At 41.1% G+C, this 14,876-nt stretch overlaps 1 protein-coding gene across 1 annotated transcript in view; it reads right to left on the bottom strand.

The window, feature by feature from the left end:
• Positions 1–14,876, bottom strand: part of LOC122539249 (WD repeat-containing protein 49-like) — a 92,828-nt gene that overhangs the window by 62,343 nt on the left and 15,609 nt on the right. The window contains exons 3-4 of the mRNA XM_043673951.1: positions 6,951–7,102; positions 6,540–6,639 (exon numbers count right to left, since the gene is read on the bottom strand). Of these exons, the coding sequence (XP_043529886.1) occupies positions 6,540–6,639; positions 6,951–7,102 (252 nt within the window). The remainder of the gene's footprint in view (positions 1–6,539; positions 6,640–6,950; positions 7,103–14,876) is intronic.

Raw genomic sequence — 14,876 nt, 5'->3', positions numbered from 1 at the left:
TGTCTCAGTCAAATCCATCGAACTCAGCACTGCCTTCCTAACCTGCAATCTTCTTCCCGACCTCTCCGCCCCCACCCCAGTCTGACCTATCACCCTCACCTTGACCTCTTTCCACCTATCACATTTCCGACACCCCTCCCCCAAGTCCCTCCTCCCTACCTTTTATCTTAGCCTGCTGGACAAACTTTCCTCATTCCTGAAGAAGGGCTTATGCCCGAAACGTCGATTCTCCTGTTCCCTGGATGCTGCCTGACCTGCTGCGCTTTTCCAGCAACACATCTCCGGCTCTGATCTCCAGCATCTGCAGACCTCACTTTCTCCTCCGTTACGATCAGTAAGTCAGAAAGGAAGGACAGACAGAAACAGGTAAATGAACATGATGGTACTAATGGGCTGAAGTGTGTTTATTTCAATGCAAGGAGTAGTAAAGGTAAGGCAGATGAGATTAGAGCCTGAATCAGTACATGGGACTATGATGGTGTAGCCATTACAGAGACTTGGCTGAGACAGGGACAGGACTAGCTGCTCAATGTTCCAAGGTTTCATTGTTTTAGATGAAATAGAGAGGAAGGTAAAAAAGGTTGGACGAGTTGCATTACTAATCAATGAGAATGTTACATCTCCACTCAGAGAGGACATGCTGAAGAGCTCATCCAGAGGCAATATGGGTACTGCTCAAAAATAAGATGGGTGCAATTATTCTGATAGGATTATACTATAGACCACCCAACATGAAGAACAAATATGTAGGCAGATTATAGAAAGATGCAATAAAAACAGAATTCTCATAGTGGGTTTAACTTCTCCAATATTGACTGGAACTCCCTTACAGCAAGGGGCTTAGACGGGGTGGAATTTGTTAAGTGCATCCAAAAGGGTTTCTTGAAACTGTATGTGGATAGCCCAACTAGAGGAGGGGGCCATACTGGACCTTGTATTGGCTAATGAGCCTGGCCAGGTGACTGACCTTTCAGTGGGAGAGCATTTTGGAAACAGTGATCACAACTCCTTACGTTTTAAGATGGTTATGAACAAGGATAAGTCAGGACCTTGTGGGAAGGTGGGGGTGGTAAATTACATCAGTATTAGGTAGGAGCTAGGAAGTGTTAATTGTTATCAGGCAAGTCCACATTTGATATGCGGAACTGTTTAAAGACCTGCTGGGGAGAGTTCAAGACTGGCATGTTTCAGTAAGAAAAAAGGACAAGGATGGCAAGGTAAGAAACTCTTGGATAACGAGAGAGGTTGTAAATTCAGTCAAAAGGAAAGAAGAAGCATATGCAACGTTTAGGAAGCTAAAATTGACCATGGCCTGTGAGGAATATAAGGAAGGCAGGAAAATACTTAAGCAGGGAATTAGGAGAGCAAGAAGGGGCCATGAAATGACCTTGGCAAGTAAGGTTAAAAAGAATCCTAAGGCATTCTATAGATACCTTAAAAACAGGACAATAACTAGGGAGAAGGTGGGATAAAGGGGGGAGCTTGTGCTTGGAGGTAGAGGATGTGGGTGAGGTCCTAAATGAGTACTTTGCATCAGTATTCACCCAGGAAAAGGATATGGAGGATAGTGAGATTTGTGTGGAGTATGCTTATATGCTAGGGCATTTGGAGATCAAGAAAGGGTGCTTGATCTCCTGAAGAGCATTAAGTTAAATAAGTCCCCAGGGCCAATGGTATTTACTCCAGGTTACTCAGGGAGGCAAAAAAGGAGATTGCTGGGGCCTTCACCTATATCTATGTACCCTCGCTAGCCACTGGAGAGGTCCTAGATGAGTGGCGAGTAGCTAATGTTGTTTCTCTGTTCAAGACGAGAAACAAGGATAATCCAGGAAACTATAAACCAGTGAGTCTCACATTGGTGGTTGGGAAGCTTTTGGAAAGAATTCTTAGGGATTGGATTTATGCACATTTGGAAAAGCATGGCCTAATTAGAGACAACTAGCGAGTAGCTAATGTTGTTTCTCTGTTCAAGACGAGAAACAAGGATAATCCAGGAAACTATAAACCAGTGGTGGTTGGGAAGCTTTTGGAAAGAATTCTTAGGGATTTATGCACATTGGTGGTTGGGAAGCTTTTGGAAAGAATTCTTAGGGATTGGATTTATGCACATTTGGAAAAGCATGGCCTAATTAGAGACAATCAGCCCAGCTTTGTGCAGGGAAGGTCATGTCTTACTAACTTGATTGAATGTTTTGAGGAGGTGACAAAATCAATTGACGAGAGTATAGCAGTGGATGTTGTTTACACGGATTTTAGTAAGGCTTTCAACAAGGTCCCTCATGGTAGGCCCATCCAGAAGATTAAGATGCATGGGATGCACAGTCATTTAGCTCCATGAATTCAGAATTGGCTTGCCCATAGAAGACAGAGGATGGTGGTAGAATGGTGTTTTACAGGCTGGAGGTTCATGACCAGTAGTGTTCTGCAGGGAACCGTACTGAGACCTTTGCCATTTCTGATAAATTACTTAGATGAAAATGTGGATGGGTGGGTTAGCAAGTTTGCAGACCATACAAAGATCAGTGGAATTGTGGCTAGTATAGAAGATTGTCAAAGAATACAGTGGGATTTAGATCAGTTGTAGATATGGGTGGACAAATGGCAGATGGAGTTTATCCCGGGTAAGCATCAGATGCTGCACTTTGGGAGATCAAACGTTAAGGAAAAGTATACAGTTAATGGCAGGACACTGAACAGCATTGATGTACAAAAGGATCTTCAGTTCAAGTCTATAGTGCCCTGAAAGAGGCCACACAAATAGATAAGGTGGTAAAAAAGGCATACGGCATGTTTGCCATTATTGCTTGGGGACTTGAGTGCATTGGTCATTATATCATGTTGCAGCTGTATAAGACTTTGGTTAGATCACACTTACGAGTATTGTATTCAGTTCTGGTCACCACATTACAGAAAGAATGTGGAGGCTTTGGAGACGATGCAGAAAAGACTCGGAGAAAGTAAGGACTGCAGATGCTGGAAATCAGTCGAAAAGTGTGGTGCTGGAAAAGCACAGTAAGTCAGGTAGCATCTGATGATCGGGAGAATTGATGTTTCAGGCATAAGCCCTGCATCAGGAATGTTGGGGGTGGGAATGGAGCTGAGAGATAAATAGGAGGTTGGGGGGTGGGGCTATGGGGAAAGGTAGCTGGGAAGGCAATAGGTAGATGGAGGTGATAGGTCAGAGGGGAAAGTGGAGCAGATAGGTGGGAAGGAGGATGGACATGTAGGACATTCAAGAGGGCGGTACCAAGTTGGAGGGTTAGATCTTGAATGAGGTGGGGGAAGGGAGATGAGGAAACTGGTGAAATCAATGTTGATGCTGTGTGGATGGAGGGTTCCAAGGCTGAAGATGAGATGTTCTTCCTCCAAGCATCAGATGACTTAGATTTGGCAGGAGGGTACCAACTTGCGCAATGTTTCAGGGAACATCTCTGAGACACACGCATCAAACAACCTCACCACCCTGTGGCCGACCACTTCAACTTCCCCTCCCACTCCGCCAAAGACATGCAAGTCCTGGCCTCCTCCCTCTAAATCCTAGCCACCTGAACACCTCACCTTCCGCCTTGGTTCTTCCAACCACATGACATCAACATTGATTTCACCAGTTTACTCATCTTCCCTTGCCCCACCTTATCCCAGATCTAACCTTCCAACATAGCACCACCCTCTTGAAATATCCTACCTGTCCATCTTCCTTCCCACTTATCTGCTCCACCCTCCCCTCCAACCTATCACCATCACCTCCATCTACCTTTCCCCCAGCCCCACCGGATCCTCCTATTTATCTCTCAGCCCCCTTCCTTCAACACATTTCTGATGAAAGATGCATGCCCAAAACATTGATTCTCCTGCTTCCCCAGCGCCTTACTTTTCAACTGCAGAAAAGGTTCACCACAGTGTTGCCTGGATTAGAGGTTATTACCTATAAGGAAAAGCTAGAAAAACTCAGGTTGTTTTCTCTTGAGCAGCAGAGGCTGAAGGGAGACTTGACAGAAGTTTATAAAATTATGAGATGCATAGATATGGTTGATGGTCAGAATCTTTCTCCCCGAAGAGTTGAAATGTCTAATACTAGGGAACATGGATTTAAGGTAAGAGGGGGAAAGTTCAAAGGAGACATGAGAGGCAGATTTCTTTACTCAGAGTGGTAGGGGTCTGGAACGCCAGGGGTGGTTGTGGAGGCGGACACAATAAGGGCATTTAAGGGACATTTAGATAAGCACAAGAAGGAATGGCAGGATATGAACCAATGGTAGGCAGAAGGGAATAGTTTCATTTAGCGTCATGTTCGGCACAATATCGTGGACTGAAGGGCCCATTCCTGTGCTGTACAATTCTATGTTCTAGATTCTTAATGTTTCGGATCCAGTGACCCTTGTTTTGAAATGATTAGCTTGGAAAAGGATGCTTTTCATGCAGAAGATGGAGTGGGGGGAGAGTAAATGACGGGTTGTGACAGAGGTCAGCAGGGAGAAAAAACCATTGGACAGTAACTGGACTTAACACTGCTTTCTCTCCACAGGTGATGCCAGTCCTACTGAGATTTTCTAGCAATATCTGCTTTTGTTTCTTAAATCCCTTGCTTCGCTTGTACATCACTCCAAATCTGCACTCTTGTTCTTGTTCCTTTATGAGCAGGAACAGTTTCTCCCGATCTTCTCCATCCAGCACACTCATGATTTTGAAAACCCTTATCTAATCTCTCAACTTTCTTCTCTTCAGAAGAGAACAGTCCCAACTTCCTCAATCTATCCTCAGAACTGAAGTGTCTCATTCATGGAACAATTCTTGTAAATCCTGTAAAGATTTCCCATGAACTGAGTAGTTTGTTAGGCCATTTCAGAGGGATTTTAGGAGTGAAGCACTTAGATGTTGGTCTGGTGTTACATTTAGCCCAAACCAAATAAGAATGAAAGATTTCCTTCCCAAAAGGACATTAATGAATTAGATAGGTATTTATAATATTGACATTGATTATACAACTGCCATTAGACTAGCTTTTTATTTCCAGAGTTTTATTGAATTCAACATTGAAAAGTTAATATTGATTTCAAATTTCACCATCTGCTATGGTGGGATTCACACTCATTTCCCCAGAACATTAGCGACTATGGATTATTAGTCTAGTGACATTATCACAATGCCACAGCCGCCAATATTTAATGCTCTTACATTGAACGATGAGAAAATATTATGCTATAGTAGACATTGAGGAGAGTATAGCACTTAATTAAACAAGGTCTTAAGAGGATATGATGCTAAGGAAAGGTAACCTGCATGGTTTGATTCTTCTCACTGCATTTACAGGAAATTAGACAGGCGATGATGTAAAGAGCAATATACTTACAAATGTAAACTTGTATTTGCAATGAAGTGTCACCAGTTTCTGTGTCCTCAGAAACTTTTCTTTTTCATTCCTCTTCCACTATGTGCAATTTAAAGGACAGATCTTGCCTGGGTGAATTGACTAGGTGAATAGTTGGATTGTAAATACAGAGCCAGTGCTGAGAATCGCAGTAAGTCCCAACAGTAGTGAGTACTTTTACTATTGCTGAGTGCACAACAGTACAAGCAGGGTGCCATAAAAGTGTGGTGCATAGCTAATTAAGCGAGTTGTGGAGAATCATATGAGAATGCTTGCTAGAGGTCAAAGAGCACCCTGAAATTGACTCTTAAGTGATTTTTGATATAATTCAGCCTGTGGTTTCTTTTACTTGTGATTGAGAGGGCAGACAGGAAGTTAATGTCTTATTGGAAAGATGGCACATTTAATGGTGAAGAACCACTTTAGTGATGCACTGGAGTGCTAGCTCAGATTTGTGTGATCAAGTCCAAGCCAATTACAATGTTGTTAGCATTGCAGTGTGGAATACCTGAATCTCCTCTTCCACTCTTTTTTGCCACTGACCTCTCTCCTCTCTTCAGGAAGATGAGTTAGTCTTTAAAAGAACCTTAATACTGAATCTGAATGTATTCTTGTGGCTTGCAATGTGTAACTGAAAGTATCTCACCAAACCCACACAAAAGTTAATTAAATTTTGACAATGGTATTATTCATCAGAAGTATATTATTCGAAGTCAAATAGTAAAATAGTATCAGAGAAATTGAATTCAAGCGAAAGCAAGTGATCTAGTACAAAGTAAAATCAGTAGTGCAAAGAATAGAAGATTCATTTTCAGTCCTGTTCTCAGACAATCTTAATCAGACCATCAAACACAGGATCAAGTGAGAACAAGCAATTCAGGCAAACAAGAATTAGGAGAGTCATAAAGGAGGGACCTACATGAACTAACAAAGCACATCTTTGTAGCAGAATCAACAGCAGCCCTGTCAAAGTCAATAAATCAAACTATGTAATAGTCCCAATGGTGAAGATTATATAAAAGTTAGTTACAGTCATGGTTGGGTTTAAAGTCATAAACATTTAAAGAAAAACAAAAAGCTCTTTCTTGAATCTATTTCTAATTACAAGTACTGCTGCACCATCATATTCACAACAAAAAGATGTGTTTTTTTTAACAGTTTGCTTACTTACAGATCCTTCACAGCAAGTAACGACTTGTCTCATTAACTTGTTGTATTGACAACACAGAACAGGTTTCTTGTGAGACACACCTTTATTCAGCTCCTCTCTGCTGATAAAGTATCATTAGATTCATTAAATTTAATCAATATTACCTGTCCTAAACCTACTTCAAACATGAATCAGTCATGCTATCCACAATAATTTCTCCTAAAATTAGAAAAAAAATTGCCCTATATCACCAAAATTTATATTATAGACCATACAAAAATATTCTGTTCAGAGGCCTCAAACCACATGATCAATTTTATTACTCTTCTTAATAAGTTTTGGATAAATCTATTTCAGTTTCTTACATCTGTTTGATTTCAGGTGACTGATGCCATGAATAAACATTTAGGCAAGCTACTTTACACTGCTTACCTGTTCTGCAGCAGTAGCTGTGCCAATGAATCAGTTGCAATGTAGAGTGCCTTTGATTCCTCAGAATAATAACAAGTGGCCAAATCTCCATTAATCTGACTAGCTTTAGGTTTCACAGTAATGAGGCACATTTGGTCTTCAATATCCCAAACCTAAAAGACAAAACTTAATATAATATAACCAATGAAATATCACTGCCCTAAAGACATGTATGCCAGTTGATGATTTACAGGAGAGAATAATGATGACAAGAACAGTTTCAATATAAGATACTTTCTTATCTACATTATACATAAGATACTTTTTTTTATCTACATAATCAATGTTCCTATTATCAATGAAAATTTCTCAGGTTGAAAATTTTCTCAACAAATCACTCCATTGTACATTTTGTTAAACATGTAATTCATTTCCTTGTCTAGATCAAAAAAGGTGATACAACCTTTCTCATTATTTGCAGTGCATTTATATTTCATTTTGGATAGTATTTATAAACCAGAATTGGAGATACAACTTTCTAAAGATTCCATTCATTATGATAGATAATAGAAGTTCTATACCAGGATATGAGAAGTCATTCAGGCATTCTATGATAGATGCCTTTTGAGAAAGGTCAGAAGTTAAGTCTTTGAAAGTGAAGAATTTCACTCCCTTCTAAAGTTTTAAGATATTTTGGTACTGCAGTGTCACTGATGTCTAGCAGGATTGCTGAGAAATCGATGGGGACTGATTGATTGCATTTGCTATTTGACGTATTGTGTGTTTTTCAACCACAATTTGTCTATTATAATATTTGCCTCATGGCAATTGCTGGTTGTTAGAATACAGGTTATATTTACAACAAATCCTCTGTACCCACAAAATCACGAATTCACCGATATGCGTTAAAAAAATAAGTAACAACAAAATTCAACATCTGTGGGCAAACTCGGATATTTACGATTTTTAACCTTTTTTAATGAGCTCCACGTTCGCAAAGTTCAGCATTCGTGGGGATTCTCAGGAATGAAATCCTCATGGATACGAAAGAATGACTGCATCTTTGCATGTCTGAACCTTCATTTGTTAATAATTGCTGCATGTTTGTTTGAATAAGTTTCATTTGTAATAAATTAGTTGTTCCTTGTTGACAGGTCAATTTGGTTATGACATTCAATGGAATACCTCTATGATTAACAATATCACTGCCCTTTTTAACTTCAAACTTTGTTCTGAAGTGGAGGAGTGGGACTAGGAAAGGAAACAGTACACTCCTCCAACTTTGTGTCCTATTAAATGCCCACAACATTTCTTCTTCTCCAAGTCTTTTAAATAATGCTGCTTTATTCAGAACTATTGGCTCGCAGTAGTCCTAAATTATGTCATCTTCTACTGTAGGCATAAATCCAAGCAGCTCATTATACCTGTCAGCACTGAACAGACTAGGACACAGAACGTTTGGTGTATCGCACTGTGCTACATTAATGTCTCACACCCAGCATGTGCTAGCAGCTTGTACGGCAAACACACTGCATGTCCTTCGAACAAATGCCCATGTCTGAACATCTAAGTGAAATAGTCCCTTGACCAGTCAAGAGGGTCTATGGTCAGTCAAGAGGGTGCCATCATGGGAAGTCAAGGGCATCATTTATTTTCAGTCGAGGGGATTGACCATGGTCAGTTGGTCACTTGATGCAATCAGGGGCCAGGGATACCTGATGTTGAGAGTCTGGGATTTGAGCAAAAATCGGTCAGTGCAATCAGTTAGGGGATTATGTCTAATTTGTGGAGCTGCACAGAAATCAGTCAGAGGTCCAGTCCATTCTTAGTGAGGATGTCCTCTCAAGTCAGTCCAGGGGGTAAGAGACCTGGTCAATCTTGGGAATTTGAGAAGGAAATGTCAAAATGGTTATCATGGGCTGTGTTGAACAAACTGGGGAACTGAAAGGTGAGGATTGGAGCCAGCTTGTGGGATGCAGGTCGGACAATTACTATGAAGGGTGGCAACATTAGTTAGAAAATGGCAGCAAATACTATATATATATACGTATATATCCTCACACCATTCTTCACATAAAGACTCTATTCCATTCTCCCAGTTCCTCCATCTCCATTGCATCTCTTCTGATGATGTCAACTTGACAAGAGACTTCTGAAAAGTCCACCTTCTTCCTCAACCGAGGATTCCCCAGCACTGTAGTTGACAGGGCCCTCACCTGGATCTGACCCATTTCCCACACTTCAGCACATTCTCCCTCTGTTCCCTCACACGACAGCGATAGGGACCCCTTGTCTTCACCTACCATCCTATCAGCATCCACATGCAGAGGATCATTAGCTGCCATTTCTGCTATTCCCCTCCCATCTTCTGTCTAAAAACTATCCTTTTCCTAGCTATCATCAGTTCTGAAGAGTCACTCTCCACAGATGTTGCCAGACCTGCTGAGATTTTCCAGCAATTTCTGCTTTTGTTTCAGAAAACCTGTGTGGGATCTCCTAATCCTCAACCCACAAATGTAACATGTTGTTACTGATGCAATTTGTGCAAGATCAAACAATTTTATATCTTAGCCTATGACAACATCCATGCTACAGCCTAGGCAATAGGCTTTGCCAATTTAGCTGAGTTCCTCAGGTGCAGTGCATGATAGACTTGAAATATGTCATGTTGAGAACTCAATTTGATAACAGTTAAGTTCATTAATAGAAAAGGATTCCATTCAGTCAATTCCGTATCATCTTTAATTATCAGTACCACATCTTAGAAGTCTGCACCAGGTACACTGAAAGCTAATATGACATACATATCCTTGTAACTCATAGGTTCCTGCTTCATTCCAAGGGCTGAATTCCTTATGAGGACAGTTGCTGGGAGACAAGGGCTAAACTGTCCAACCATGACCACATTGCAATCCCTGACTGAGGCTGAACACAAACACAGTGCAACCCTTTCTTCCACCAGGGCCAGCATAGATAGATGACAGTTCTCCTCAATACTTGGATCAGTCCGGAGGATCTTTGCAATACACTCCAGACAAAATGTACTGTATCAACCTAACAAGTTATGCTCTGTACAACTGGAGCAGGCAAAGACAGGATGTGATGGATATTGAAGAGATGGGAAAATGACAACACTCTTCTGAGGAATAAGATGAAGTCATTGAACCAAAGGAACATCACCTTCACTATGATAGAATGGTGTAGTGTCAGACACAACAAACTAGACAGAATTGAATTGCTACCTGGCTCTAATACATCTGAGTAGGGTGAAGATATCATTCATTGACTGTAAATTGTTATTATTCCAAGTATTCACTGAGGACCTGTGTGGAAAAAAAAACAAAAGAACTGTGGATGTTGAAAATCTGAAACACAAACAGAAATTGCTGGAAAATCTTAGCAGGTCTGGTAGCATCTGTGGAGAGACATCTGAGTGAACATTTCAGGGCCATCTTCAGAACTTATGGTGGGAAAGGGGTGGGTTTTATACAGAAGCAAGAAGCCATTTAGTGCCAAAGACAAATGCAGTTTTACTGTTTGTTCTTTCTTCACTTTTCCTGATGATTTATAGAAGTTAATGTTAACAGAAGTTTGAAGGCTCACAATATCTGATTATTCTAGTTTCAACAATGACAACATTTTATTTTCAAGAATGACAACATTTTAGTTAATGATTACCATTAAGGAAAGATTAACACCCCTTCAGACAGGTTGCTAACATTATATGGCGCTAAGGAAGGGGATCAAAAATGTGGTGGTCTGTTTATAATGAAGTTTCACCCATATCACGTATGTACCACCTATGTGTCTCCTCAGAAGATTTATTTTTCTATGAAGGTTTTGGTGGATGACCCCAGGGCTTTTGCAACTAGAATGTGCAAAGTGCAAGTTCATACTTTTAGTGAGAGATTTATTTCAATTAATTACATTCCATAAAATCCACACATCCCACATATTAACAAGCTCCCCATAAGTATATGGCAAATTCACACCTAATTAACCCTAAATTAACAAATCACTCACTTCCCTCATTCTATTAGGATTCAGGTACACCTTCAGATCATATGTGGATGTGATTGCAGAGTTAGAGGGAGCAAACAGAAGACTCTGGCTCTTAGCTTTGGGGAGAGCATATCATCATTAACTCTGTTCTGCCATTGCAGCTTGATCCCCTGACTTGGGTGACTACTTCAGACTAAGCTCAGTATCAGGTGTCATGGTGTCCCCTGGTAGTCCTTTGGAAAGAGGAACTCTTATGATTCCGCTCATGGAAAGTCTCGAACCAGATGGCATAGTATCAGAATAAAGAAACTCCAATTTAAGATTGGAGTCCCTCCTCGAGGGACTGAATGGCCTACCTCTTTTCTTATTTCTTATGGTCTTATGGAGGAAAATGGTCCATGAAACTCACTGAAATTGACACAGCCAAAATATGGAAAGTTTTAAACCAAAGTGTTGGTAAGCAAGTAATATACCAGAATGATGTTGCTACTGCTTGGAAATTATTAAATAAAATACTTTTGGAATCCGATCAAGAGAAAGCATAAGACTTCAAAGTGTGCGGAGATCAGAACCAATGATAGTGCAAAACACTTTTATCTAAGCGTAAAAAGCCGCTCAATAATAATCTCGAAATGGCTAAATGAGATTTCATTCAGAACAGAGATGACTTGTTAGCACACAAAGAAGTCATTTTGGCCTTATTGACTAAAAGTAATAATTTACCAGGTTTAGATTCAGAAATGCCGACAACTGATGAAAAGAGAAACAATCTGACTGTTGACTTAACTGAAAAGTTATTTGCGAGTTAAAGGACAGTTGTAAGAAAACATGTTGATGATGTTAATGTTATGATATTTAAATCCTGATAATGCTAAGTTAAGGTAAAGTTGCCATAATCTTACCAGGCCAAAGGGCTGTTCTCTCACTAGAGGCAGATGAGGTGCTGCATTTTGGGAAGGCAAATTTTAGCAGGTCTTATAGATTAAATGGTAAGGTCCTAGGGAGTGTTGCTGAACAAAAAGACCTTGGAGTGCAGGTTCATAACTCCTTGAAAGTGGCGTCGCAGGTCGATAGGATAGTGAAGGCGGCGTTTGGTATGTTTTCTTTACTGGTCAGAGTATTGAGTATAGGATTTGGGAGGTCACGTTGTGGCGTACAGGACATTGGTTAGGCCACTTTTGGAATATTGTGTGCAATTCTGGTCTCCTTCCTATCAGAAGGATGTTGTGAAACTTGAAAGGATTCAGAAAACATTTACAAGGATGTTGCCAGGTTTGGAGGATTTGAGCTATAGGGAAAGGGTGAATAGGCTAGAGCTGTTTTCCCTGCAGCATCAAGGCTGAGGGGTGACCTTATAGAGGTTTAGAAAATCATGACGGGAAATCCCCGCAGACACAGAGAGATTGTGCAAACTCCATACAGACAGGCGCCTGAGATGGGAATCGAACCCGGATCCCAGGCGCTGTGAGGCAGCAGTGCTAACCACCGAGCCAACATGCCACCCTAAGTTATTACTGAATTTTGTTTCATGTTAATTTTGGAACGTTAGAATGGGACCTATCCCAACAGTCACTGCAAAGATTTACAAGGATGTTGCCAGGGTTAGAGGATTTGAGCTATAGGGAGAGGCTGAACAGGTTGGGGCTGTTTTCCCAGGAGCGTCGGAGGTTGACGGGTGAACTTATAGAGATTTACAAAACTATGAGGGGCATGGATAGGGTAAATAGGCAAAGTCTTTTCCCTGGGGTCGGGGAGTCCAGAACTAGAGGGCATAGGTTTAGGGTGAGAGGGGGAAAGATATAGAAGAGACCTAAGGGGCAATTTTTTCACACAGAGGGAGGTATAGGTATAGAATGAGCTGCCAGAGGAAGTGGTGGAGGCTGGTACAATTGCAACATTTAAGAGGCATTTGGATGGGTATATGAATGGGAAGGGTTTGGAGGGATATGGGCCGGGCGCTGGCAGGTGGGACGGGTTGGACCGAAGGGTCTGTTTCTGTGCTGTACATCTCTAACACTCTATCAGACGTCAGATCAGTTTTCCTTCGTGTGAATTCAAGGAAAGCGACGGGACCAGACGGAGTACCAGGCCGTGCACTCCGAGCATGCGCAGATCAACTGGCAGAAGTCTTCTCGGACATCTTCAACCTCTCCCTGCAGCAGGCCACTGTCCCAGCCTGTTTCAAGAGGGCCCTCATCATTCCTGTGCCTAAGAAGGCTCGTGCAGCATGTCTCAATGACTACCGCCCAGTGGCCCTAACTTTGGTGGTCATGAAGTGCTTTGAAAGGCTGGTCATGGTATTAAGCAACTCCATCCTCCCCACTACTCTTGACCCACTCCAATTTGCCTATCAGGCCAACAGATCCATGTCAGATGCCATATCACTTGCCCTTCACTCCTCCCTAGAACATCTTGACAAGTTTGCTGATGACACCACCATAGTCTGTCGAATCTCAGATGGAGATGAAACAGACTACAGATGGGAGGTGGGAGACCTGGAAAAATGCTGCACTGAGAACAACCTAGCTCTCAATGCTGGCAAAACCAAGGAACACATTATTGATTTTTGGCAGGATGTTACTCATGCCCCCCTACACATTAACAGCACAGAGATGGAACAAGTGGAGAGTGTCAAGCTCTAGGTGGTGGTTATCCACAACAAGCTTTCTTGGACTCTTCATGTGGATGCACTGGTTACAAAGGCCCAATAACTTCTCTTCTTCCTCAGGCAGCTAAGGAAATTTGGCATGATAGCGAATACCCTTGCAAATGTTTATAGGTGAACCATCGAGAGCATTCTGTCTGGATGTATGACTACCTGGTATGGCAACTGTACCATTCAAGATCAGAGACGGTTACAGAGAGCAGTGTACTCAGCCCAGACAATCACAAAGGCCAACCTCCCATCTACAGAATCTATCTACCAGGCCCGCTGTCAAGGAAAGGCCGTCAGCATTCTTAAAGATCCATTCCAACCTGGCAATGTTTTTCTACAACCTCTACCATCGGGGAGAAGGTACAGAAGCCTGAACACATGCACCAGCTGATTTCATAACAATTTCTACCCGACTGTTGTTAGAATACTGAATGGACTCACAAACTCTTAACATTCGCCTGTACCTGTGTTTTGCTTTTGCCGTTATTTACTATCTATGCAACTTCACGATGTGACCTGCCTGTATTGCTCGCAAGACAAAGCTTTTCACTGTGCCTCGGTACACGTGACAATAAATTCAATTCAATTCAATTCAGAATACAGGCTATATATGTCTATGCATAGCTGCAGCTTTATTTTCAATAAAGTTTGTTAAAGTTATAGTAAAATATTTTCACTGTGCCTCGGTACACGTGACAATAAATTCAATTCAGAATACAGGCTATATATGTCTATGCATAGCTGCAGCTTTATTTTCAATAAAGTTTGTTAAAGTTATAGTAAAATAATTGTCCTTTATAGACTGGAAAAACTGCTTGAATTGTTTCCAAAACTGAACCAGATTCAGCCAGATATTTATATGATTAGTAATTGAAAGAGTGTGATTAAGAAAGGAATTGCGAAACCCTTCAACCTCAGTTGTAACCATCAGGTTGGGGACATCACTAAACTGCAAATTGATTTTTTTTTCAGGAAACATTTAAATTTATGCTGGAGTTAAGTACTATATCACTATTTTAGCCAATTTAGTTTACTTTTATATAAATACCTATCATGAAAAAATATCATATAAGCTTCGAAACTGAAACCGTAGGTCATTTTTGAATATGACGATATCGGTGCCGGATCTGTAATTTTAACCTGACACTTCAGAGATGGCTTCTATGCCTGACCAAAACTCCAAGAAGTGCACAGAGACTCAGTTAAGGAAGTTATTATTTCAATTCTTGAAGAGACACTGCAAGGAAATCTTGGCTTCCCCGCCTCAGGATTCATTCTACCTCTATCAA

This window comes from Chiloscyllium plagiosum, chromosome 32, assembly GCF_004010195.1.
Source record: "Chiloscyllium plagiosum isolate BGI_BamShark_2017 chromosome 32, ASM401019v2, whole genome shotgun sequence".
NCBI lineage: Eukaryota > Metazoa > Chordata > Chondrichthyes > Orectolobiformes > Hemiscylliidae > Chiloscyllium > Chiloscyllium plagiosum.
The sequence above is the reverse complement of the archived record's forward strand: the minus strand, read 5'-3'. Positions and strand labels throughout refer to the sequence as shown.